At 47.3% G+C, this 26,183-nt stretch overlaps 1 protein-coding gene across 1 annotated transcript in view; it reads right to left on the reverse strand.

Moving 5' to 3' along the window:
- Window positions 1-26,183, reverse strand: part of AHDC1 (AT-hook DNA binding motif containing 1) — a 180,477-nt gene that overhangs the window by 43,610 nt on the left and 110,684 nt on the right. Inside the window, exons 3-4 of the mRNA XM_082248458.1 lie at window positions 23,582-23,619; window positions 1-4,659 (exon numbers count right to left, since the gene is read on the reverse strand). The exon at window positions 1-4,659 is cut by the window's left edge and continues 134 nt beyond it. Of these exons, the coding sequence (XP_082104584.1) occupies window positions 1-4,659; window positions 23,582-23,619 (4,697 nt within the window). The remainder of the gene's footprint in view (window positions 4,660-23,581; window positions 23,620-26,183) is intronic.

The raw sequence follows: 26,183 nt of genomic DNA on the forward strand, positions 1-26,183 counted from the left end.
CTGGGGGACCCTGGGGTGGGAAGGCTGGGTAACGATAAGTATCCTGGAGCTGCACCATGGAGTCTCTCTGCACAGGGGAATGGGTAATATCACTGATCAAGGGGCAGGGATATGAGGCTCTGTGATGCCCCCTTACCATGTCCAGCGTCTCTTTGTCTCTTTTAGGGCTTGGGATATGAGGGCTCAGGCAGGACACACCCTCTGCTCGCCTGCCCATAAAGTCTGAAAGTAATCCACCCTTACCATCATAAGGAGGACTGCGGGGTGGATACCAGTAGCCAGCGTTCTTGCAGCTGGGAGGGTCATAGCGATGGTGTGTTGTGGGTTGTGGAGGAAGTTGCTCCCTACAAGAGGGTAAGTGGGGAGGCAGGCTGTGTTTCAGGGGATCACAGGATGAGTGAGGAGGGGGTACAAGTTTTCTTCCCTCCCCTGGCCGCAGCTCAAGCGTTGGGGAGCAGTTAGGGGAAAAGGGAGAGTCTTGTAGCGGGTGATCATACCCCAGTCCAGGTGGGGGTGGTGGAGGATGTGGGGCACCAGTGTTGGTGTTGCCAACTGTAGGGAGATGGGAGAAGTGTTTACTAGGTTCAAGCTCTGTGGAGGGAGGGCCCAGCCCAGGAGAGTCACTCTGGAAGCCAAATGTGCCATCTGAAGGGGTCGACGGATTCATGGAATAGGGTCCAGAGAAATCACAAGGAGGCTCCCTCTCACCCACCCCATACGCCCGCGAGTGGGAGGGCAGAGGTGACATGCTGCTATCTCCACTATAGCAGTCCAGTCCTAAATCTGAGGTGTCCGGAAAGAGGGAGCTGACTGAGGAGGATGGTGGCGGAGCAGGAGGTTTTGGGGAAAATTTAGCTTTGCCTGAACCCCTCTCTTTCTTGCTGGCTGTACAATTTCCACCTCGTCCACCTCTTGGACCCCTGGGCCCCCCTCCTCTTTTGGTGGGAAATCCAGATGGGGGAGCAGCAGCAGATGATGATGAAGATGATGGGGAGGATGAAGAAAAGCCCAGGTGGTGGTGGGGTGATGGCTCAAATATATCAGTTTTCTTTCTTCGGCCTCTGCCAGGTTTAGCAGTTTGGTGGAAGAGGACAGTTTGGTTCCAGCTGTAACCTGGTGCAGATGATGTGTCATTCCAGTCCATCATCAATTTTTCAAGGCTGGAGAGACTGGACTGTCCTTCACTAGATGAGGCTTCACTGTTGGCCCTGCGATAGCCTGCACCAGGTTGAGTGTACTGTGTACTATCAGAAGATGACTCCGACATGTTGTCAGTGTTTTGTTTAGCCTTCTGTGGTGTATAGTTGCTTATGTCCAAGATGACATTAGATTCAGTCATGTGGCAGTCAAAACCAGGCCCATAAAGTTGCCCAAAATTATCAGGGCCCCAATCAGACTGTCCATAACCTTGTCGAAATCCCCATTGCCCTGCTCCTACTGATGCTGGAAAGGTGCGACTGTTTTCACCGGGAAACATAGGACCAGACACCTTAGGCAACATATAACCTGCAGGTGAAGAGGTGCCTGAACGGCTTTCACTCCTAAGTGGTGGATATGGTGGTAAATCTGATGTGCTGAAAAAGGGACTTTTAGCTACATTAGACCCTGAACCTGCTGCCGACATCTGTTGTTGCTGGCTAAAGCTAGTGCTACTATGGGCGCTGCTTGGTGATGACGGGAGACTATTGCCACCACCAGTGAAGGAAAAGCTGCAGTCCTTATTACCTAAGCAGTCAGGTGGAGCAGGGTACTGCTTATTTGGTGCAAAAATTCCATGACCAGGTAAGTTTTGACCAGTAGATCCTTGAAAAGCTCCAAACTGGCCAAAGTTTCCAGAATGTTGGGAATTGGGAGAACGGGACAACAGCTTTTGAAAGGCATCAGATCCACGGCATTCTTGTTGGGCAAGTGACACATAATTTGTGTTTCCCCGGTTGGGGGGGAACGGCTGCCTGGAGGCTGCTGAACTTTGGTATGGTGATTCTGGGTTGCTAGATTTCCCTCCCCGAGAATTGGGGTATGACTGAAGTGCCCTTGGGTTGGGCGAAGCTGATGACCCAGAGAAGGCAGATGCAGATTTTCTTGCTTCTTGTCTCTGTGCAACAGAAGAAAAATCCACAAGGTCAGAAGAGTCATCAGAGTCCAACAGAGATCGAAAGTAGCCTGTAAAAAGTCCATGACGATCCTGCCCTCCACTTTCACTCTGGGTAACAGATCCTGTTCCACCATAATAACCTGAACGAGATGGTGAGCCATCATGCAAGGCAGAAAAACCTGTGCGTTCTGGTCCTTGGTAACTGCAAGCTCGATTACCTGACTGACTGTTGGAAAGCTGTGATGCCCATGGACCACTTTTACTCTCACCACCCCAATCTGACATGCCTTGGTAGCTAGGCTCCTCTCCCATGTCACCCAGCAGAGCACCATTTTTTCGAGATCTTCTCTTGCGCTTGGGTTTAGCATTAGGATCTGGTTCAGGCTTTGGCTGTCTCCGTTTTCGCGGTTTCAAAGGATCAATGGGTCTTGGTTTTGCTTTCTTCTTCCCAATGCCTTCAAAAAACTCACTGAAAGAACAACGAGATAGCTCTGCATTGTGGCTATTGCAAGCTCCTCTTCGCCCTGGTCCTCCCCCACGACCTCCTCTTCTTCTATAGCCCTGAACTCTATGAAGGTATTGGGATATATTATGAGTTCCAGGTGCTTGGTGCACGGACTCTGGTAATGTTGGTGTCCAACAACGAGGAGGTGAAGTTCTCACTGCTCCTTGACTTTGCCGATTGAGAAAAGCAAGTTTTGCTAGTACATCACTGTAGTCAGATTTGCTGTCATTAGTGTCTGCAACATAAGAAGGCTGGGGCGACGGTAGTTTTTGCTTTCGTCGCCTCCTTTTCTTCACAAACTCTCCTTCTGGAACTGGTTGAGGGGGCATGGGAGTAGGCTGTGGTGGTAGCGTGGGTTCAACAGGAGGTGGTTGAGGAAGGACTGGTGGTGTATCCCTAGCTAAGACTAAGTTCTTGGGAGGCCGACCACGTCTTCTCTTAAGAATGATTGGAAGTTCACCAGGTGGAAACACCATTACTACATTACGTCCATTGTTTTTCATCTTTAGAAGGGAAGTGGGACCTGGGCCTGAACCACCAATCAATTCTCCTCCCTCCACACTTAGAGTGCTACTGAATGAAGATACTTTATAGCTTGTTTTATTTCTCCTTCCCATTGGCATTGGAATTCTGGCAATCCTAACTACCATTTTGCGTATGCCCCTACGTTTTGGCTTTGGTGGTGGACCCTGCTGTACATCAGCCTCTGCTGTGGGTGGTTTGTGATGAACGGCAGGAACTGGAAATAGTGCATTTTGTTCATTTAGTCTGTAAGCCCTGGGCTCCTCTGGTGTACGATGATAGGGAGGCATTGCAAATGCACGGGAAAGACTGCTTTCAGAGGTCCTTGGCCTTCCAGGTCTTCTCCTCCTTCCCCTGCCTGGTCTGTCACTTCTGCGGCCTCTGAAACCAAACCGATGTCCGCGGTTAGAAAATGGAGTTCGTCTAAGGGTTTCTGATGTTTGAGAAAACAGAGGTAGCATCCATGGCATTTCATCAATCCCTTGTTCTACAGTGCTTTCCTTTTCTTTGAAAGTGTCTTCTATTTGGCTACACTTGTCTATCTCAATGTCATCTTCGTCATCTGAAGATTTATCTTTATCACCACCTCCTGTTCTTTCCTGCTTTTTAATATCTATAATTAGTTCCTGACTTTCATTTATTTTACCCTGCTCTACTTCAATTTTCAGTTCTTCATGGTCTTCAATTTTAACTGCAGATTCCCCTTCCTGCTCTTCATCTGATGACTCTTCTTGCTTACTTTCCTCCTGCTCCTCAACAGATTCATCATCTTGTTTATGCTCTTCATGCTCCTCCCCTGACTCCTCGCCCTGCGTATTCTTTTGTTCCTCCTCAAAACAGGTCTCCTGTTTAAAGACTTCCTGCTCAGCAGATTCCTCTTCAGGTTTACCTTCTTCATGTTCTTCCCCAGAATCCTCAATTTCATGCTTACTCTGCTCGTCACCTGATGACTCGTCTTTATCATTTTGATTCACAGTCCTTATATTGCTTGAACTTTCTCCCACATTACTACTACTATTATCTTCTTCCCTTTCTTCTACACTGTCTGTAGGCTGTGGTTCCATCCAGGCAAGAGCTGCAAGCTCTCGAAGAACATTTGAACTGGCAGACTCAGAAGAGTCTGGGTTGGGAGACACAGGGTTGGTTTCTTTATCCACAGTTTCTGAAGGTTTTTCTTCAGGGCTTCTCAGTCCACAAGCAAGGCTTTGAGAAGAAAAAAAGCTGTACTGTAATCCTGGCTCAACATCTTCAGGCTCTGATGATGGGCTGGTGACATGGCTGTAATTAAGGCGGACACCACTGGATCGCAGGTCATTGGATAGTTGGCTAAGGTCCTTCATGATATCCATCAAACGCACAACTGGCTGAAGGTTGACACGACCATTGCCACATTTGCTTTTTAAAAGAGCGATTATTCCATCAACACCTAACTTTGGAGCTCCTGCTGATGAACGGCAGAAGGATTTGCTTGAACGACCCCAGGAGTTCTGGGATCGAGCGTCTTCACCTTGGTGTTCTTGATTGGCAATGGTGGTGCCTGGGAAAAAAAAAAGAGAAAGGGTTACGGTTTTTAAAGTGTGTATTTATTTTTTTTCATTACAAAATATACATGTAAATGTGCACAATCAGCTTGATCTGTAAATGTGTAATTCTATATCTACCTGGGGTCCGCCATAATAGTTCCTTACATATACATCTGCTTACTACACAGTAGATGTGATTTATCAAACTCAAATGGAATATAAAAAGGCAGCCATACATAAATTGAAATTTGGCAGGTTAAGCTGAGTTTCGATCCATGTATAGGCAGTCTGGTTGTACAGGAGTTGTACTAAAGATCTACATCTATATATTTTACAGAAATACACTGGCGATAAAGCTTTCCCAGGGTACATCTGTGTGACCCTGGCTTTATCACCAGTGCCTCACTCAATCAGGAAGTGGAAACCAGTAAGGGAGGGGAATAAAGTGAATACGTGATATATTCATGTCCCCAATCTTGATTACTAAGGTTGTAAAATGTTTACATTAAAGTGGTCCTTAAGGCAGAAAGTTTCTTACCCTAATGCATTCTCTGCATTAAAGTGGTTCTAAATAAGGATTTATAACAGAGTAAAAATTGAAAAAGCACAAAGGCATCAGTTATAGGGGGTAATTAATTAACTTGTCCACTCAAACGTAATCAATGGGGGTGCATGGTTAAGTCTGTGACTTAAGTTACCCAATTACCATACAAATATTAAAAAATACCTTTAGTAGATGCTCAAAATATTCAAATGCAAACTGATAGTCTCTTGCAGTAGGTGTTGGAAGATATAAATCTCTCACCAGTGTGGTGCAAAACAGCATACCGCGGTATGTGTACACATTTCTTTGGTTTACTCTCCAATTGCGGACAATATGCAATTAAATTGATTTGTGTGCATGCATGAATGGATGATGTGGAGTCACCCTCCACATTGGTTTAGTGACATCAGTGGGAGCCATTGGCTTCTGCTGCTGTCAATCACAGCCAGTGAGAAAGGAGCAGTGGGCAGGGGCTCAGGAACGAGCGAGCATGAGTACCAAGCTATGGGGGCACTCGGCAGGGGGGAGGTGCCTGGAGGGCTGACCAGTGACCCAAGAAGAGGATCAGTGTTGCTGTGTACAAAACCATTGCACAGAGCAGGTAACTATAACATGTATCGAGCATTTACAATCACTTTAGGAATTTATGCCCACCTGACATGACTGGCGGACTGAAAGCTGAACTAAACTAAGCAAGATATAATTTAAAAGCAAGCTAGTGGTGGGAAACCATGCAAAATAGTTAATTTGGAAATAGCTGGTCCTACAGCACTCTTTCTCCAGGTCATAAGTTCTAAAGCTGCTTTGGTTGTACATGGGAATGTAGGTCAGCAAAGTTTTCAGTGAAAATGAATTTTACTCACATTGACAGTCCATCGTGCAGCAGATCATATGACCCAAGAAACTGGCTTAAGGTCACATGACCTGACATAGGTACATTTTGCAATGGTTGAACAACCCTAATCTGCCTCCCTAAGACCAGCCTGATTTAAGTAGACCTAACTTTACAGTTTAGATCTAGAAGAGTTAGGTCTAGAAGCAGGCGCTAGATTGGTACTGAAAGTGTGCAGCATACATATTTTCCAACAACTAAAAGAGAAAGAACAAAGGATAACCTTCTCACCAATTATTAGGTACCCACAATGTGTTAAAGGTTTTTCTGAACAAGAAAACTAAAGATTTCAGAAAGTGGTTTTTACCTAGTTCTTGCTCTCATACACTACCCACTACAAGGCAGCATTTACAGTGTTTGCTAAAAAAAAATTGGATTTTTGACTTACCGTAAAATCTATTTCTCTGATGTACATTGACGGACACAGCTCCTGATCTTCTTGACCATTGGGTTATACTGCCCCCTACAGGAGTAGGACACTAGACAGCAAAAGAACTTGACTATGCTTATGGGCAGTCCCGGGAGGTATACTCCCCCTCTCTGCTATAGGTACTCAGTTTTGTTACACACAGTGTTAGAAGTAATACAACTCCATAGAGGGGTGGGTGCAACTCCATAGAGGGGTGGGTGCAACTCCATAGAGGGGTGGGTGCAACTCCATAGAGGGGTGGGTGCAACTCCATAGAGGGGTGGGTGCAACTCCATAGAGGGGTGGGTGCAACTCCATAGAGGGGTGGGTGCAACTCCATAGAGGGGTGGGTGCTGTGTCTGTCAATGAACATCAGGGAAATGGATTTTACAGTTTATCAAAAATCCCATTTTCTCTTTTATTCATTGACGGACACAGCTCCTGATCTTCTTGACCATTGGGACATTCCCAAAGCAGTTTTAAATCATGAGGGGTGGGAACAGCAAGAAAAAAATTCCCAAGGCTAAACCGTAGCCAGCCAGGAAACAGGAGCTCAACAAAAACAGCTGGAGCCCACCTGAAAAACATTACACCCCCAAAGAGGGAACAAGCCCCCTAAATAGCAGCCTGCAAAACCTTGCGGCCGAAAGAGGCATCCGCAGATGCCAACACATCCACCTTATAAAATTTTGTGAAAGTGTGCACCGACAACCAACAGGTTGCACACCTACATTACGGACGCCGGCGTAGAGTGTGCGTTCACAGGGAAAGGATTAACCTGACCCTTAACCACTTCAGCCCTGGAAGGTTTTACCCCCTTAATGACCAGGCCATTTTTTTTGCGATATGACACTGCGTAGTTTTAACTGACAATTGCACGGTTGTGCGACGCTGTACCCAAATAAAATTGTTGTCTTTCCTCCACAGATAGAGCTTTCTTTTGGTGGTATTTGATCACTACTGCAGGTTTTTTTTTTTTTTTTGCATTATAAACAAAAAAATACCGACAATTTTGAAAAAAAAAAATAATAATTTTTACATTCTGCTACAAAAACATTCCCAATAAAATAATAAAAAAAAAAAAATCAAATTTTTTCATCAGTTTAGTTAAATATGTATTCTGCTATTTATTTTTGGTAAAAAAAAAAAAAAAAAAAAAAATCCTAATAAGTCTATTTATTAGTTTGCGCAAAAGTTATAGCGTCTACAAACAGATTTATGGCATTTTTATTTTCTTTGTTTTTACCAGTAATGGCAGCGATCAGCAATTTTTAGCAGGACTGCGACATTGCGGCGACCAAATCGGACACTATGCAACACTGGACACCAACGCCAATACAGTAATCAGTGCTAAAAAAAAAAAAAATGCACTGTTGCTGTATAAATGACACTGGCAGGGTTAACACTAGTCGTAATTGAAGGGTTAAGTGTGCTCCCAGGGATTGCTTTCTAACTGTGAGGGATGGATGTGTTAGAGGAAAAGAGATCTGCGTTTCAGCTTAAATGAAACACAAGATCTCACTCTTCTTCTGTGACAGACCTTGAGGCCAATCCGTAAGCACAAATAGTGAGTCTGACTTGCTAAAAGACTCTGCAGCAGCCAGGTACACCCGAACAGCCCGAACCACGTCCAGGGAATGCAATGCAATTTCCTTAGGATGTTTTGGCCAGGGACACAGAGAAGGCAACACAATGTCCTCATTCAGATGGAAATCAGATACCACCTTTGGAATGAAAGACGGACAGGGGCGAAGAACCACAATGCCAATTGCGACACCCTGAGCGCAGAGGTGATCGCCACCAAAAAGGCTCCCCTTTTGGAATAGCATACGCAGGGGAATCTCCCGAATATTTTCAAAAAGAGGCTTCTGTAAAGCTGAAAGGACAAAGTTAAGATCCCAAGGCGCTAGTGGGGACCGCACCGGTGGAGTCAAAATGTCGAACCCCCTGACTCATAGTATGCACCAGGGAGTGTGTGGCCAAGGGTCTTTGAAAGGCGACCGCTAGAAGTAGACTTCCTAGCCTTCAGTAGTGTGGGAATCACAGACTCAGACAAACCTCTATCCTTCAGCACCTGGCTTTCAAAAGCCAAGCAATCAAAACCAGCTACTGTAAAGCAGGATGGAAGATTGGCCCTTGGGACAGCAGATCATCAGTGAGAGGTAGTCTCCAAGGGGCGTCGGTGACTAGCCACACCAGGTTGGCGTACAAAGACCAGCGAGATCAATCCGGGGCCACTAAAATGACCGGAAATCCATCTGCCTCGATCCTGCGCAAGAGTCTCGGCAGAAGATTGAGAGGAGGGAAAATGTAAATCAGATGATACTGGCCCCAGGGGGCCACCAGCGCGTAAGTGGCATCCACTAGGGGATCCCCTGACCATGCCACAAACTTGTGCACCTTCCTGTTGAGCCGAGATGCCAAAAGATCCACCTCAGGGGTGCCCCACCAGAGAGACAGCTGATAAGGGGTGGAAAATTGGCAGGTAGATCAGTCAGCAGGCGTGGATCAAGGTGAGTGGTTCATCCGGAGGTGTTTTATTAGCTGTGTCTCTGGTGGGGCACCTCAGAGGTGGATCTGTTGGCATCTCAACGGATGGCCTTCAGGGGTGTCTGGTGCGATTCCAATCAGACAATGCCACGGCCGTGGCTTATGTCAATCACTAGGGTTGAACAAGAAGTGTATTGGCAGCTCCGGAGGTAGCCGGCATTCTTCAGTGAGCAGAACGTTTTGTTCCGCCCCTTTCCGCACTGTCTGATTGGATTTGCACCGGACACCCCTGAAGGCGATCTGTCCAGTGATTCAGGCACAACCTGATCGCTCGGAGTTCCAGGACAGACCGGGAGTCTGGACTCTTCGTGTGTTTTAACTCCCTAAGTGGAGTGCCTATCCCGGACACCTCCCCACCCGGACAGACTGGCATCCGTGGTGACCACTGTCCAATACAGGGGGAGAAAATATGTGCCCTGGTTTAGGGCTTGAACCCACCAGACCAGAGACCTTTTTGTTTTTCGGCTCAGCCAGATCAGATTTTCCAGAGACTTTAAACACTTGTCCCATTTGGCTAAGCTCTCCCTTTGCAGGGACCTCATATGCAACTGTGCAATCAGGACCGCTTCCACGGTAGAAACTATCAGTCCCAGCACCCTCATGCAAGTCCAGAGGGATGACCACCTGCTGGAAAGAAACAGCTGAATCGCAGCATGCAACTTCTGGAGTTTGTCTGGCTAGAGCCGAGTCCAGAGTGAGACCCAGATAGTCCAGTTTTGTGGAAGGAACCAGCGCAGACTTCTGAAAATTCAAAAGCCAGCCGAACTCCCTCAGTCTGTATAGTGATGTCCACGTTGTCCGTCAGAGCAGTAGGAGACTCTGCTCACAAGAGAAGGTAGTCCAGGTAGCCCAGTACTGGGATTCTTCGCCGACATAACCCCAGCACCGGAGCCAACACCTTTGTGAAGACCCGAGGAGCAGAGGTGAAACCAAAGGGTAATGCCATAAACTTAAAATTCTCCTCTCCCACGGCAAAGCAGAGGAAGCGTTGGCGACAGACACATATTGGAATGTGTAAACGTCCTTGATGTCGATAGAGGCAAGGAAATGCCCCTGATGCAGGGATGCCCCCAGCGCGCAAATAGACTACTCTGAACTTCTGTACCCGCACAAAGCGGTTGAGGGCCTTCAGATCCAGATTTGGATGCACCTTGCCTTCTTTCTTCGGGACCGTGAACAGGTTTAAATAAAACCCCTGAAAATGTTCCAGAGTTGGAACCGGAACAATTACCCCTAGAAGTAACTGGTCTTGCACCGCCCCGAAGAGGGCTTGCAATGGGTCCAAGGACCGATGCACATTGGAAGGAAAGAACCTCTACGGAGAGTAAGAACGAAACTCGATCTTGTAGCCAGCCAGACCGTATCACTTTGTGGACCCACTTGTCTTGCACCAAGGAGGTCCACTGGTCCGGAAACCAATGGAGATGTTCCCCCATCCCAGGCACGGGTGAGGGCGCACCTTCATGCAGAAGGAGCCTTGTCTGCGGGTCTGGAGAACCCCGCTTTGGACTTGCCAAACCAAGTTCGCTTGGATCCTCCCGAAGAGGCCTTGAAGGGCTTTAAACCCTCGTCAGCCAACCCCGAGTGACAAAAAACTTCCTGTGAGCCAAGAAGGATGGGCCACATCTGCAATGAGGTTACTTAGCCTGCAGAAGAAAGGTGCTCCCCCCCCCCCCCACAGTGAGGCTCTTGATGTCATCCAGGGTAGCGCTAAACAGGCGATCTCCTTGAAAAGGAAGATCAGTTAAGGTTTTTTTTTTTTTTTTTTTAGGAGGTCTGGTCCGCAGACTAGCATTTGAGCCACAAGACACGCCTAAGGACCAATGCCGAAACAGTAAAGAAATCAGGGGAGCCGCATCCAAAGAGACATCACAGATAAACTGCCGCCCCTGGACCAACTGGTCTGCCAGCTCCGCAAAGGCAGGGGGGAGCTGCTCACCCACCAGGTCATGGCGTAAATGCTTAGCCCACTCGGTCAGAGTTTGAGACACCAGGGCAATGGCGAAAACCAAGCCGGCCAAGGTGAACATACTGAAGGCCACAGCCTCCACCTTTCTGTCAACCGGATCCCTAAAAGCTGGCGATTCTTCCACCGGAATCACAGTTGCTTTGTTCAACCTGGAGACCGGAGGGTCCACCACTGGTGGAAAAATCCACTTTTTAAGAAGGGACTCTTCAAATGGGTACCTCATTGTGAATAACTTAGGGACCACAAAGGGACGTTTGGGACATTCCCACTCTTTTGCGACAAATCTGTCAAAATCGGATGGAAACAAACACCTTCGCCGCTCTAAATGGCTTGTGAGTTCCAAAGGGAACTGGTGCCTCCGCCGCAGCTTCAGCTGCGCCCTCCATATTTAAAGTCTAACGCACAGACACAATCAGTGCCTCCACCAGTGCCTTTTTGTGTGTGGCTACAGGAGTGGAGGAATCATCCTCACTATCTGAAAACTCAGGGCGCGAGGCCGCAGACCCCTCCTCAGGGCGGGCCCCGTCCGTGGCGGCCAGAGCAGATTCAGAATCCAAGGAGACAGATGAAGCAGGGGTAAGGCGGTGGGGGCGCTTTTTACTAATCCGCCGCCCTAAAGCCACCTCCACCCGGGACACAAAGGACTCCAGGACCACCGTCAGTGCATTAATGGATGGTTGGGACCTGGAGGGCCCTGCAGGCTCTGAGAGGGGGTCAGGTGGGGAAATATGCTCTAAGGACTCCATGAGGAATAGGGTTACCCCACAAAAGTGCAAAAAAACACTAAAGGACACCCCCACTGTGCTGGTAACACCACCTGGTCACCAGCCATAGAGCACCCCCCAATCATGCAGCAGAGAGAGGGAAGAGGGCCCCACCAGGCAGTCCCCGGCAGAACCAGGATCAAAGCACTCCACGTTAGACGTCCAGGAAGGGAAGAGGCCCAGGAGTTAGCACCAGGGGATAAGGAAGGGCTCCCACAGCTAAAATGGATGCCCAGAAGGCTCCACAGTAATGGCCACCATTCAATTCAATGCCGGACTAAAGCAAAATGACCACCGCCAACCCATACAGAAAATAGGCTACAACAAAAATCTGTGCATCCACCCAAAAACCCTCCGGGGGGATAGCTAATCACCATTCCAGGAACCAGGTGGGCACCGTTCCAGACAGAACCTCCTCACCATCGAAATGGGAGGGGGGGGGGGGGGGGACTGTGTCGCGGCTGACCTAGCGTGGAGCTGAGGTCTGCGTGCGCTCACTGGCCAGACTGGGGTGACCACTGAATCTAAATTATCCCGCCCGTCACCCACTCCGGCAGTTGATTGTAGATCTCACAGGAAAAAATATGAGTTAAAAAATCTATCTAAAAAATAAAAAATTGCCAGGACCAGAGATCTCAACAAGGAACTAAGTCCTTACTTCTGACTAGGCAGAAAAAAAACTGAGTACCTATAGCAGAGGGAGTATACCTCCTAGGACTACCCAAAGGCGTAGCCAGATTCTTTTTCTGCCTAGTGTCCTACTCATGTAGGGAGCAGTATGGTAACCCAATGGTCAAGATGATCAGGAGCTGTGTCTGTAAATAAATGAAAGCGAAACAGGGTTTTGAATGAGAGTATAAAATCAGTTTCCTTAAAGCGGAGTTCCACTCAAAAGTGGAACTTTCACTTTAGGGCCTCCTGACCCCATGACATACCACATTTGGCATGTCATTTTTTTTTGGGTGGGGGGGAAGCGGTTACCTAGTTTTGACAGGTACCCACTCCTACTTCTGCTTTGGCCGCCTAGGCGGCTCGGGCGGAAGTTCTTCACTCCCCCTCCATGCAATCTTCTGGGACACGTCACAGGTTCCAGAAGACTGCCCGTCCACTCAGGACGCGCAGCACTACTGGCGAATGCGCAGCGCGCAACCGGCTGTTAAGACGCAAGCTGTCACAGCCGGGTGACCACACTACAGAGAGATCCGAGGCTCCCGCCGGCCACATCGCTGGACCGTGGGACAGGTGAGTGTGTTTTAAGTCAGCAGCTACACTTTTTGTAGTTGCTGACTTTTAATAAACACAAAAGCCAGTGGACCTCTGCTTTAAGCACGGAACAGGACAGAGGATTCTTTAAATAGTTACAAATGGGTTATATGCAGCTTTCAGATGACTGAATAAAAAAAAAAAAAAAAAAGGCTGGGACATCCCTCATATAACCTTTCCACTTCAGTTTGCCCCAGTTATGTAGCAAGCAATGGAGAGATCAAGGAAAGAGATGAGGGTCTGGATTAAACTGGTAAGACAAAAAAAAAAAAAATCAAATTTTCCTGATTGTACAGTACAGAACCTATTACATTGTAAGCAGGAGTAGGTCCATCTTAACATTCTTGCATTAAATTGCATTGTTGCTGTATTATCTCCCTTTATATTTTAAAGCGCTGCGCAATCTGTTGGCATTATAGAACAAAAGGCTTCTATAACTACTTGCCATCCATAGGCCATATAAAGACATCCTGGATTCCAAGTGGTTAAAACAAGCCAACAGTAGCACCCATGAGCTTGGTACTTTTTTTTAGCCAGAGACTTGTCAAAAGGGATCTGGGTAGCTTTAGAGACGCCTGATCAGTTTACTGTACAAAGGTTCCAAACACCAACCCCCCCCTACTATGACTAATGAGCTCAAGGAGCAACAAGCATTTTGTTCAAGGCTAAAAGCTGCATTTTCCTGGCTACTGAAGCCAAGCAGGCATCTAATCAAGCATGATCTGACAGGTCTCTGTTCTTCAGGACCATGGCTTCAATGGCCATGCAATTAAGACCAGGAAACAAGCAAGATGAAACAGTTCTTAGAAGAGCAGGTCTGGACAATCCATGGGATACAAGAATCTGTCAGGAGCCTTGAGTAGGTCTGCGTACCATGTGCCAACTACGGACATGAGAATAACTGCCATGCCTTCCATTTTGATCCTGCAAAGAAGCCAACAGCAAATCTGAAGGAAGTGTCCTCTCAGAACTCCCTAGGTTCCCTGGACCTACAAACGTGTCCAAATTTTTTTGTCAAATCTAGACGCCAGAAGATGCACACAGAATGTTCCTAATTTTCGGCAAAGCGCTTGAAAAACCCATGGGTAAATAGTAAGTTCCCCGATCCAGACCCTGAATTTGCCATTTTTTCACACCTGGGATGCAAACAGACAGGGCCAGAATGTGAAACATCAATCAAGCCTTTAGGAAGGGGTGACTCCTTGATGATCGAAGTAGGTGAGAGCCGTGGCCAATCGAACTGCCCCAAGTTAAATAAAAAAAATATGAAAGGGAGAGTTTCCTCCAATGCCCACGTACCAAGAGGGTGTCAAGGACTCCAATCCAGCCTGACATCCATCCTGAGAATCTTACATGATTAAGGAAAAGTGCTGCTCCAACGCCAGAGCTAGAGCAACCTTTGGCCCCAGGGGTCAGGTGAATGGGACTGTTCAGTGACCGAGTGTCTCTCACTACCAGAATGTGGAGTTGCAACAGACTGGAATGAAATTGGGCGTATGACAGTTTCAAAGGAGGTAGCCACGAGACTGAAGACACTCATATCCAGACAGGAACCGAGGGCCACTTCTGAGCCCAGAAAACCAGGCGTAAGAGAAAAGGGAAAAACTGTTCCAATGGCAAGATGATCCTGGACAGGGCAGGTCTGAATCAATCCCAGACACTCCAATCCGGGATGGTTTTAGTGGCGATTCTAAAATTGAGAATCCACTTGAATCTCTGCAGAATTTGCACCATCTGACGTTTGACTGTCAGCGACAGGGAAGACTGGTTTTTCAACAGAAGATTGTCCATGTACACAAAAACATGAATTCAAGAAATTTGAATGGCCATACAGACCAAATATAAGGGTGACAAACTGGTATCCATGGTCCTCCACTGCAAACTGTAGATTACATTGGTGTTGTGGAAAGATTGGAACATACAGATAAGCATCCCTGACAGAAACACAATCCTCCAGAAGGGGGGAGACAATGGCTGACCTCACATTTTTATTGCAACACTTTGGAGAAGTCAGGCACATTCCGGATCTAAAGATTCTCAACTTGTTCCTGCAGGTTCCATTCAGCTTTTGAAGTAGAAACCTTGAAATCATCATATTATTGGTACTGGGGTGATGACCCTTTAGGACAAAAACTGCTGCATAGAAGTCAAGAGACCCCAGCCATCAGAGAACAGGGTATGTTTAAGAGCTTGAAGCAGGGAAGAGTGTGAAACACCAAATTGTAGCCCTGGGAAACAAACTGAACTCACAAACAAGATCTGTTGGGATCAGAAAGCTAAGGAGGCCAAAATAAATTATTCTCTCCTCCTCCCCAACTGCAAAAAAGAGGGGGTGTCTCATCACTGTGAAGATGGCGTCGCTGTCTTGCAAAAAGCACATTCCTGTCTTAATCCACGCAATGGAAGACCAAGGGATGAAAGGAACCCTTAAACTCAGAAAGAGAAGACATAGTGGTATAGACGTGAGCATTAGAGTAGGAGTGTTCTCTTATCCCCAGTGATCTCCTTATCGCACTTATCCGAGGAGGGAAAAACAGGTGTTGGCCTTCACACCGGTAAACAAAAAACATTTATTGCATGGAAGCACAACGGACCAGCAATGAAACCAGGGAATCCTGTGCATGTGGATAGAGAACAGACTTATCCTGGAGATTTGGAGACGTGCATTTGCCAAAGCATTCACTAATTTAATGCAAGGTCAAAGGTCCAGTTGACTGGACAGAGGCATCTAACCCCTTATCCAGGCACTTGTAACCAGCTGTAACTGATAATAAAATGTCCCCCAAAAAGGGTATTAAACTCCCCAACAGTGGAGCAAAAGGGAGATGCCTTGGTGCAAACACCGGAAGGTCTCACTAATAACACTGTGCCCTTAGTAGCAAAGGACCAGAAAATGCTTTTCAGTCAATTCCTTGAGTGCAAAGATAAACCCTAGTCCTGGTTTTGCTCTTTAACCACTTCAGTCCCAGGTGGTTTACCCCCCTTCATGACCAGGCAATTTTTTGCAATACGACACTGCGTTACTTTAATTGACAATTGCACGGTCATGCTACACTGTACACAAAATAAAATTGATGTCCTTTTTTTTCCCAACAATATAGCTTTGTTTTGGTGGCAATAGATCGCCTCTACGGATTTTATTTTTTGCGCTATAAACAAAAAAAGACCGAAAATTTTGAAAATAAAATGGATTTTCGTCTTACAATAAAATCCTCTTGAGTTCTGCTGCTCTCCATAGGAGTAGGACTAGGTGGAAACAAATTTGACTACGCCTCTAGGGCAGTCCAAGGGGGTACAATTCCCACTATAGGACTTCAGTTTGTAACAAGCAGTGTCAGAAGAATACACAACCCAACTCAGAGGGGTGGGTGCTGTGTTCATCAATGCACATCAGAGAAAAGGATTTTATGGTAAGACATAAATCCAGTTCTCTTTCGGTCATTGACAGACACCGCTCCATATCTTCTTTGACCCTTGGGACGTCCCAAAGCAGTATCAACATGAGGGGTGGGAAAAAAAAACACAGCAATGCACATAATTCTGGCACAGTGGTGTAGTGGTTAGCACTTTCACCTAGCAGCAAGAAGGTCGCTGGTTCAAATCCCAACTACCTGCCTGGAGTTTGCATGTTCTCCCTGTGCCTGCGTGGGTTTCCCCTGGGTACTCCGGTTTCCTTCCACACTCCAAAGACATGCCGGTAGGTTAATTGGATCCTGTATAAAATTGGCCATACTATGTATGTATTAATGCGAGTTAGGGACCTTAAGATTGTACGCTCCTTGAGGGCAGGGACTGATGTGAATGTGTGGTGAATGTGTGATGTATATGTAAAGCGCTGCGTAAATTGACAGCGCTATACAAGTACCTGAAATAAATAAATAATTCCCAAAAGGGCTAAACATAGCCAACCAGGTAAACCAGGAGCTCAACCAGGAACAACTCGAGCTCACCACTAGAAAAAAATACACCCTCAAGATGCAGGAGCCTCTGCAACGGCAGCCTGCAAAACTTTGCGGCCGAATGCAGCATCCGCAGATGCAAGTACATCCACCTTGTAAAACTTTGTGAATGTATGCACAGACGACCATGTGACCGCCTTGCACATCTGGACCACTGATGCCTGATGACGGAAGACCGAGGAGGCACCAAGCGCTCTTGTAGAATGCGCCTTAAGAGGGAAAGGAGAATCTTGACCCTTAATGGAATAGGCCTGCAGCACCATCTGCCTGATCCATCTAGAAATGGCTGCAGCTGATGCAGCCTGCCTCTTATGAGATCCATCCGTAAGGACAAACAAGGAATCCGATTTACAAATGGACTCAGTCGCCGCCAGGTACACCCTGATTGCCCGAACCACATCCAGGGAATGTAAAGCAATGTTTCAGCTCAGGACACAAAGAAGGCAACACAATGTCTTTATTCAAGTGGAAACCTGAGTTGACCTTGGGACGGATCGACTGACAGGGAGACAGTGAAGCACCAGGTAAGGTGACCGACAGGACAATGCAGCCAGCTCCGACACCCTGCATGCATTAGTAATAGCCACCAGAAAGGCCACCTTCTGTGACAAGAGTTAGCAGAGGAAGTTCACGAGTATTTTCAAAAGGCGGTCTTTGAAGAACCGACAGTACCAGATTGAGGTCCCATGAAGGTTCCAGGGACTTTACCGGAGGAGCCAAGTGATGAACTACCATAGAATAAAAAGGGCCAGGGTGTAAATCTGGCCCTTGATGGTTCCCACAGCCCAACGCTGATCTACACCCTGTTGTAGAAACTCCAGCAGACGGGAAGAAACAACCCCCCCTTAGATTTTCTAAGCTTTCAACAGAGTAGGAATCACCGAATCGACAACCCTCTAGCTTTCAGTACCTGGCTTTCAATAGTCAGGCCGGTAAAGCCAGCGACCGTAAAGCAGGATGCAAGATCGGCCCTTGAGATAAAAGACCTTCTCTGAGAGGGAGTCCCCAAGGAACATCGGCTACCAGCCTTTACTAGGCCTGCGTACCGAGACCGGCGAGGCCAGTCCGGAGCCACCAGAATGATTGGAATCCCTTCCACCTCGATTCTGTGCAATAGGCGACCAAAGCGTTGACGGCGTCTGCCAAAGGATCCCAAGACCTCTGAACCTTCCAGTCGAAACGAGAGACCAACAGGTCCACATCGGGATTCCCCCACCGGAGACACAGTGGTTAAAACACTTCCGGGTGAGAGGCCATTCGCCCAGCTCCAACGCCTGTCGACTGAGGTAGTCCACCTGTCAATTTTCCACTCCTGGAATGTGCACAGCAGAGAGAACATATCGTTCTGCCCACCTTAGAATGCCGGCTACTTCTCTGGCCGCCAGGGCACTTTTGGTGCCCCCTTGATGATTAACATATGCCACAACCGTGGCATTGTCTGATTGAATCCTTACCAGACACTGACGATCAGTCCACAGAGAGAGGCAAAGCCTGATCACGCGAATCTCCACAATATTGATCGGCAGACTGGACTCCCGAGTCCAAACCCCTTGAGCCGAATCTGTGCCCAAGACACCTCCCCACCCGGACAGGCTGGCGTCTGTGGAAACCACCGTCCAGTACAGGGGGAGAAAGGACTTCCCTGTTGAAGCGTGGGGGAACGGAGCCACCAAATTAAGGATCCCCATGCACCCGGGGATCAACAGAAACAGATTGTCTAGAGTATTCTTGTCCCATTTGGCAGGAATCTCCTTTTGCAGAAGCCTGGTAGGGAACTGAGTAAACGGAACAGTCTCAAGGTGGAGACCATCAAGCCCAGCACTTGCATGCAAGTCCTGAGAGAAAACCGATGGTTGGACAACAGGAGACGAATCGCATGCTGCAACTTCAGCAGTTTCACCTCCAGAAGGAACACCCTGGCTGAGGCTGAATCCAAAGTCAGGCCGAGGTAATCAAGGTTGTTGGATGGAGTCAGAGATGATTTTTGAAAATTCAACATCCAGCCAAACTCTTGCAGAGTTTGCACAGTGATGTCCAGATCGTCTTTTAACCAGTTAAGGACCGCCCACCGCAGTTATACTGCGTCAGGCAGCCCCTCCTGCGCGAACCGACGTAGGTATAGGTCGGTCGCTCGCCTGCAGCTAGCGGGGGCTCTGGAGCACGCGCCCGCCCCCACTCGGAAGCAGGGATTTCGATGCACAGGGCAGGCGGCTCTGATTGCCGCCTGGCACCCGCAATCGTTCCCCGCTGAGAAAGAAGGACGATCGTAAACACAGCGGACCGTTCTCTCTGGAATGATCACAGAGCTCCTGTCACAAGTCTCTTATCATTTCACAAGCTTCGCCATCTTACAGTTAGAATCACTCCCCTAGGCTCACATCTAACCCCTTGATCACCCAGTGTCAACTGGGTGATCAAGGGGTTAGATGTGAGCCTAGGGGAGTGATTCTAACTGTAAGATGGCGAAGCTTGTGAAATGATAGAGACTTGTGACAGGAGCCAGTGTCCTCATTACAGTAACAGTGCATATTTTTAGCACTGATACTATGGTAATGTCACTGGTCCCCCCAAGTGTCAAAATGTCAGTTAGGGGTTCGAACTGCCCGCCACAATGTCGCAGTCCCGCTAAAAATCGCAGATCGAAGATAGTAAAAAAAAAAAAAAGAAAAAAGAAATCTTTCCCGTAGTTTGTAGACGTGATCACTTTTGCGCAGACCAATCAAAATACGCTTATTGCAATTTTTTTTACCAAAAATATGTAGCAGAAAAATTGGCCTAAAAATGTTAAAATCAGATTTTTACATTTTCTTTTTGGGAATGTTATATAGCAGAAAGTGAATTTTTTTTTTTTCCCGGAATTGTCGCTCTTTTTTGTTCATAGCACAAAAAATAAAAATTAGCAGAGGTGCTCAAATACCACCAAAAGAAAGCTCCATTTGTGGGAAAAAAAGGACATCAATTTTATTTGGGTACAGCGTCGCACAACCCCGCAATTGTCCGTTAAAGTAACGCAGTGCCGAATCCCAAAAAATGGCCTGGTCATTAAGGGGGCAAATCCTTCCGGTCCAGAAGTGGTTAAGACAGATGAAGACTCTGCTCGTAGAAGATCGTCCAGGTACCCCAGTATCGCGATGCCCTCCGCCTGAGCAAGGCTAGAACCGGAGCCAACACTTTTGTGAACACCCAAGGAGCTGAGGTGAGAACAAAGGGTAATGCTACGAATTGATAATGCTCCTCTCCCACGGCAAAGCGAAGAAAATGCTGGAGCCGACATATAATGGGATATGAAGATAAGCGTCCTAGATATTGACAGAGGGCAGAAAATCCCCTTGATGAAGAAATGCCACTACTGTGCGAATGGACTTCAGCCGAAATTTCTGAACTCGCAAAAAGCGATTCAGGGCCTTGAATTCCAAGATTGGACAGACCTAGTCTTCCTTCCTGGGAACAGTAAATAGATTTGAATAAAATCCCTCATTGTAATTGTCACTGGAACCGGCACAATTACTCCCTGTGATAACAGATTCTACACCGCCCCATAAAGGCCTGGCACCCGATCCGGGGGACAGGCACAAGTTGGAAGAGAAGAACCTTGCCGAAGCAAGGACTGAAACTCGATCTTGTAACCGGCCAGACCAAATCAACTCGTGGACCTATTTGTCTTGAATGAAAGAGATCCACGGGTCTATAAAGCAGCAAAGATGTCCCCTCCACCGCAGATACGGGTGAGGGCTCCTCTTTAGGCAGAGAGCGGGTTGTCTGTAGAACCAGTGGAACCCACTTTTTTTTTTGGAACCCACTTTTACCAGTCCAGGGCCTCTTAGAACCTCCCGCGAAGTTACAGATGGATTTTTGTCCCTTGACCTGCGAGCCCGCGGGACGAAAGGGCCCCTTTGTGAGCCGAGAAGAAGGGACCACGTTTAGGACAAGCCTCTTTGCTTTTGGCAACCTGTGGAAGCAGAGTACTCCTACCTCCCCTAAGACCTTGAATGATCTCTTCCATAGAAGCTCTGAACAGGCAGTCTCCTACAAAAGGAAGATCAGTCAATACCTTTTTGGAAGCATGGTCCGTAGACCAGTATTTAAGCCAAATCATACGGCGAAGGGTCACAGCTGTCACACTCTGCAGGCTAAAAGGGGCCGTATCCAGAGAGGCATCACAGATATACTGTAATCCAGGTATCAATTGTGGTGATCCAGGTATCAATTGTGGTGACACATGCTCCAGGGACTCCATGGTTAACCCAGAGTCCGCCCGCAATGTGTGAAAAAATTGCAATAAAAAAACCCTCCTCACCACTGCAGCGGTAGTACTACAAGTCCCAGCGCACCAGTGGCACTGCTATAGCAGAAAGAGGGATCTGTACACCTGCAGGGACTCACCACCACTGACTTAGGGAAGGATGCAGAGCGCCAAGCTGCTTGCCATGCAGCGATTAGAAAGAAGGAGGAAGCGCCGTCACTGCCACTAGAAGCCCACCGCTGCAGCACTGTTCCACAGGCTACACGTAAATGGCCGCCGCATTGATTTCAATGGAAAACTCCAAAAAATGTCTGCTGCACTACACAAACATGGACGCTGAAGCCTTCAGAAACCGCTACCACAGAAAAATGGCGGCGCGGCACCCAGGACCCCCAAAGGCCCTCCAGGTACTTACAGTCTGCTAAGGTGGCCTTAACAGGGACCCCCACCCTGATATTGCCATATAAACATTTCCATGTGAGCCGCCGATGGGGCTCGACCCCCTCCCAGCCCAACACTGCATGACCTAGTACCTGAAAGCAGCCTGGCCATCCCGGGGAGGGTGGCTAGGGAGGGTAGATGAGGGTGACATGGGCAGGGGAACCCTGCTAGTTGGGGGGGGGGGGGGGGGGGGAGAAAACACCAGGCGGGAAGGAAGGATATGGAGGAGGCCCACCAACCCGAGGAAAGGGCCTGCGTCCACTGCAAAATTGTCCCAGAGGAGAGGGGGGGACACTACTTCACCACACCTAAAAACCAAACGAGCACCACTCCGGGCAGTCCACCGCATCATCTTGGAATGGGGGTGCTGCGGCCAGAGGCACGCTGCGACTCTTGTCATGACCATGGCTATGTGTCCTCGCAAGGTGTTACACTCGCCAGTCAGCCCTCGTCCAGTGGGGCTATGTCGCAGCCAACCTAGCGCAGAGCTAAATTTGGGTGGCGCTCAATGACGAGACTGGGAAGGCAAGGACCTAGGATATTCAATGCGCTGCCCAGTCCGGCAGTTAAATGTAGTTCTCAGAGGAACAAAAAATAAAAAACAAATTCCATTTAAAAAAGGAAAAAATGCCAGGACCCAGCAAGGAACCAGGTCCTTACTCCTGACTAGGCAAAATAAAAGTCCTATAGTAGAAGTGGGAAGTATACCCCCTAGGACTACCCTAGGGGTGTAGTCAAACTGGTCTCCGCCTAGTCCTACTCCTGTGGAGAGCAGCATAACCCAAGGGTCAAAGAAGACATAGAGCTGTCACCGTTAATGAACGAAAGAGGAAAACACGGTATTTACCTTATGCTTTAAAACATATCCAATAACAAAATGTAAAAAAAAAAAAAAGATCTAACTTCTTCATAAATTTAGACCAAAGTATTCTGCTAATATAAAAAAAAAGATCACAATAAGCGTATATTAATTGGTTAGCAATCAATAACCTACGTCGGTTAGTCTACAAACTATAGGATATATTTAGGGAATTTTTAATTTATTTACTAGTCAAGGCGGCGATCAGGGATTTTTAGCGGGACTGACAGTGTGGCAAATTGGACACCTGACACTTTTTGGGGACCAGTGCTAAAAAAATGCACTGTCACTGTACTAATAAAACCGGCAAGGAAGGGGGTTATCAGGGGCGATCAAAGCTTTAAGTGTGCTCATAGGGAGTGTTTACTGTGTGGGGGATGCTTTATCTGGAACAAGACAGATTAGTGTTCCTGCTTAGCAGGAACACAAGATTTGTCTTCCCCTCTCACAGAACTACGGTCTGCCTTGTTTACATAGGCAAACTTCCGTTCTGCCTCTCCTGAGAACGATCGGGGACCTGCTGATTGGTTCCCACTGTGTCCAATCATAGCGGGAGTGGGTCGCCGTCAGTGCGCGTTCCAGACCCACTGCAAGGAATCACTCACAGGTATGTGATTTCACGCAGGAGGGCCGCCCTTATGCAGTCTAACTGCGTGGGGTGGTCCTTTAGGGGTTAAGATGTGAAGCTGGGAGTGGTTGTTTGAGGGATTTCTCAGTGGCCAGTGTCCAATCATCTGAAGGCAGATGCATATACCCAAACTGTAAGAACTTGAAGACACCTGTATTCTGTACAGTACTGTAAAATCAGGAAAGGCATTTTATACATTACTGCTTGTACTGTGCAGTGGTGAGGAACAAGAAAGACACAAACTGAGGTCTGCACTTTTATTTTTTTGATCAGAGGGACCATTGAAAGATGAATTTAAAAGTCAAGCTCTCCTAATGATAAATTACAGCTATACTGATCAAATATGAATGCATGAGGTGACTCTAGCAATACAAAATCCTAGCAACAATTTCATATTGATGTAATTTATACTTACTTTCTTGCTTTGCACTTCGCCCACTGTACTTGTGATCTCTGAGGAAAGAATAAATATCATCATTAAACTATATAGACTTGTGTCTTTTTTCAACCTAACTATGTAACCAAAAGAAAATATAACAGGAAAAGCAAATGCAATATCTTAGGAAGTCAAAAGTTTTACTCACTACCCAGTCAGTGTCTACACTTATTTTTACCTTACATCTACAGGCACCTATAGACATGAGATAATAGTAACCCAATACGTTTGTTTTTCACTTTGCTGTCAGCTGGATGTACCAAATATCACTCTCAAGGCAAAAGGCAGCTTAACTCTGAGAACAAACAAAAAGTATTTCCTTGCAATTGGCAGAAAAAACATCTGAGGTGCTCAAAGTAGCAATGAAATGAGAATCACTGTAGCTTGAAATGTTATTGGTTGTGAAGATGGTGGAACAGATAAGCTAGATTTACATACATAGTTTAAAATAAACCTGGCCTGACTTAAAATGCCTAAGATGACAACGGTGTTCAAATGCAGGGCACCAGGTTTGCTACCAGAGACATTTTTTCCAGTTATTGCAATCATTAAAATACACATTTTAGGCCTGAACATTTTCTAGGAGCAAAGACCCTGGAGAATAAAATGGGAGCAGTTGCATTTTTCTGGTCACATTTTAGCCTGCAATTATCAAAATTTCAATAAAATATGCACTATAGTTAATCTTTGCACACACAAACACCATAGATCAACCAATTTTTGGTGAAATATGAGTTTGCAGCAAGTAAATAGATACACTACATGTCAAGTACCCAAAATTGTCCAAAGGCAATGCTTAAAAAATCTAAAAAGGTTAACAGTTTTGAATTAACTACGAATGATGGCTCTAGAATTTTTTTTCCCTCACTTTACCGTTTGCAGCGATACCTCCCCCATGGTGCAAATAATTTCTTACATAGGTGCACCTGCTGCATGCATTGTTCTTCTGTCCGTGTATGTGGGGGCAGACGACAGTGGGATTTTTGACTCAACGTAAAATCCATTTCCCTGATGTTCATTGATGGACACAGCTCACAGTATTCATAACCATTGGGATATACTGCCCCCTACAGCACTAGGCAGAAAAAAATTCTGGCTACACCCATGGGCAGTCCCAGGGAGTATACTCCCTCTCTGCTATAGCCACTCAGTCTTGTAACAAGCAGTGTCAGGAGAATAATAACTCCACAGAAGGAAGGGTGCCGTGCCTGTCAAAAATCAGGGAAATGGATTTTACGGTAAGTCAAAAATCCCACACTCTCTCGTTCATTGACGGACAGCTCCAGGTATTCATAACTATTGGGACGGCCTAACGCAGTGTTAAACATGAGGGGTAGGAACAACCAAAAAATTCCAAGGCTAACCATTAGCCAACCAGGCAACAGGGACTCAAGCAAACAACCGGAGCTGACCTGAAAAAAACAATACACCCTCAAAGAGGACCGTGCTGTGCGACTGACTGTGCTCTGCAACTGACTGCGACTGACCGTGCTCTGCGTACCGGTGAGTGTCTGTGAGTACCGGTGAGTACCCGAGTGTCTGGGAGTGTCAGTGAGTGTCGCGGAGTACCAGAGGGTGAGAAAGTAGAGATAGGAAGCTAGGAAACAGCAACACAGGATAGACTTAAATTACTGAATCCCCATTAGATTAGTAGGTACAATACCCGGCGGGTGTGGAGATGCGAGTCGGTGTACATCTTGTGATATGTATGCATTCCTCGATCATGCGATCAAGGGTGAATACAAATGCACAAAATGTAAGAACATTGCTTCCCTGGAAGCTCAGGTCCTGAATCTAGGGAAGCAGCTGGCAACACAGAGACGAATGTCCATACCGAAGGAGAGCTGGGATCGTACCCGACAGGTCCAGGCTGGGGCCTGCACTGAGGTGGGCAGAGAAACGGAGGTGCAGGCATCAGAGCAGAGTAGATGGATGACAGGAAGGGTAGAAGGGAAAAAGGCAAGGAGGCCGATCCTGGGCTGGAGCACCCCAATAAATATGCCCCGTTGCGTGATGTTGGGGAAACCAGTCAGGGACCAGCATTGCTGGAGCAGAGCAACGCCCCTAGCTGCCAGTGCTCCTCCAGTGAAGCCGGGAGAAAGGGAAAGGAAAGACAGGTGCTGGTGGTAGGGGACACAATCATTAGAAGGACAGAAAGTGCAATCTGTCACAAAGAATGTGAGCGCCGAACTGGGCGCTCAGGTTCAGCACATCACGGATCGGGTGGACAGATTACTATCAGGGGTGGGGGGGGGAAGACCCAGCTGTCATGGTACACATGGGTAACAATGACATAGGCAGAGGAAGATGGAGAGTCCTAAACAATTTCAGGGACTTAGGCGGTAAGTTGAGGAATAGGACCTCCAAGGTAGTATTTTTCAGAAATACTACCTGTACCTCGAGCCACGCCAGAGAGGCAGCGGGAGATTAGGGAAGTTAACAAGTGGCTGAGGAGCTGGTGTAGTAAGGAAGGTTTCGGGTTCCTGGAGAACTGGGCCGACTTCTCAGTCGGCCACCGGCTCTTTGGTAGGGACGGATTGAACCTAAATGGGGAGGGTGCAGCCGTACTGGGTGAGAGGAT

The sequence above is a fragment of the Pelophylax lessonae genome (genome assembly GCF_965119305.1).
Source record: "Pelophylax lessonae genome assembly, chromosome: 2".
Classification (NCBI taxonomy): Eukaryota; Metazoa; Chordata; class Amphibia; order Anura; family Ranidae; genus Pelophylax; species Pelophylax lessonae.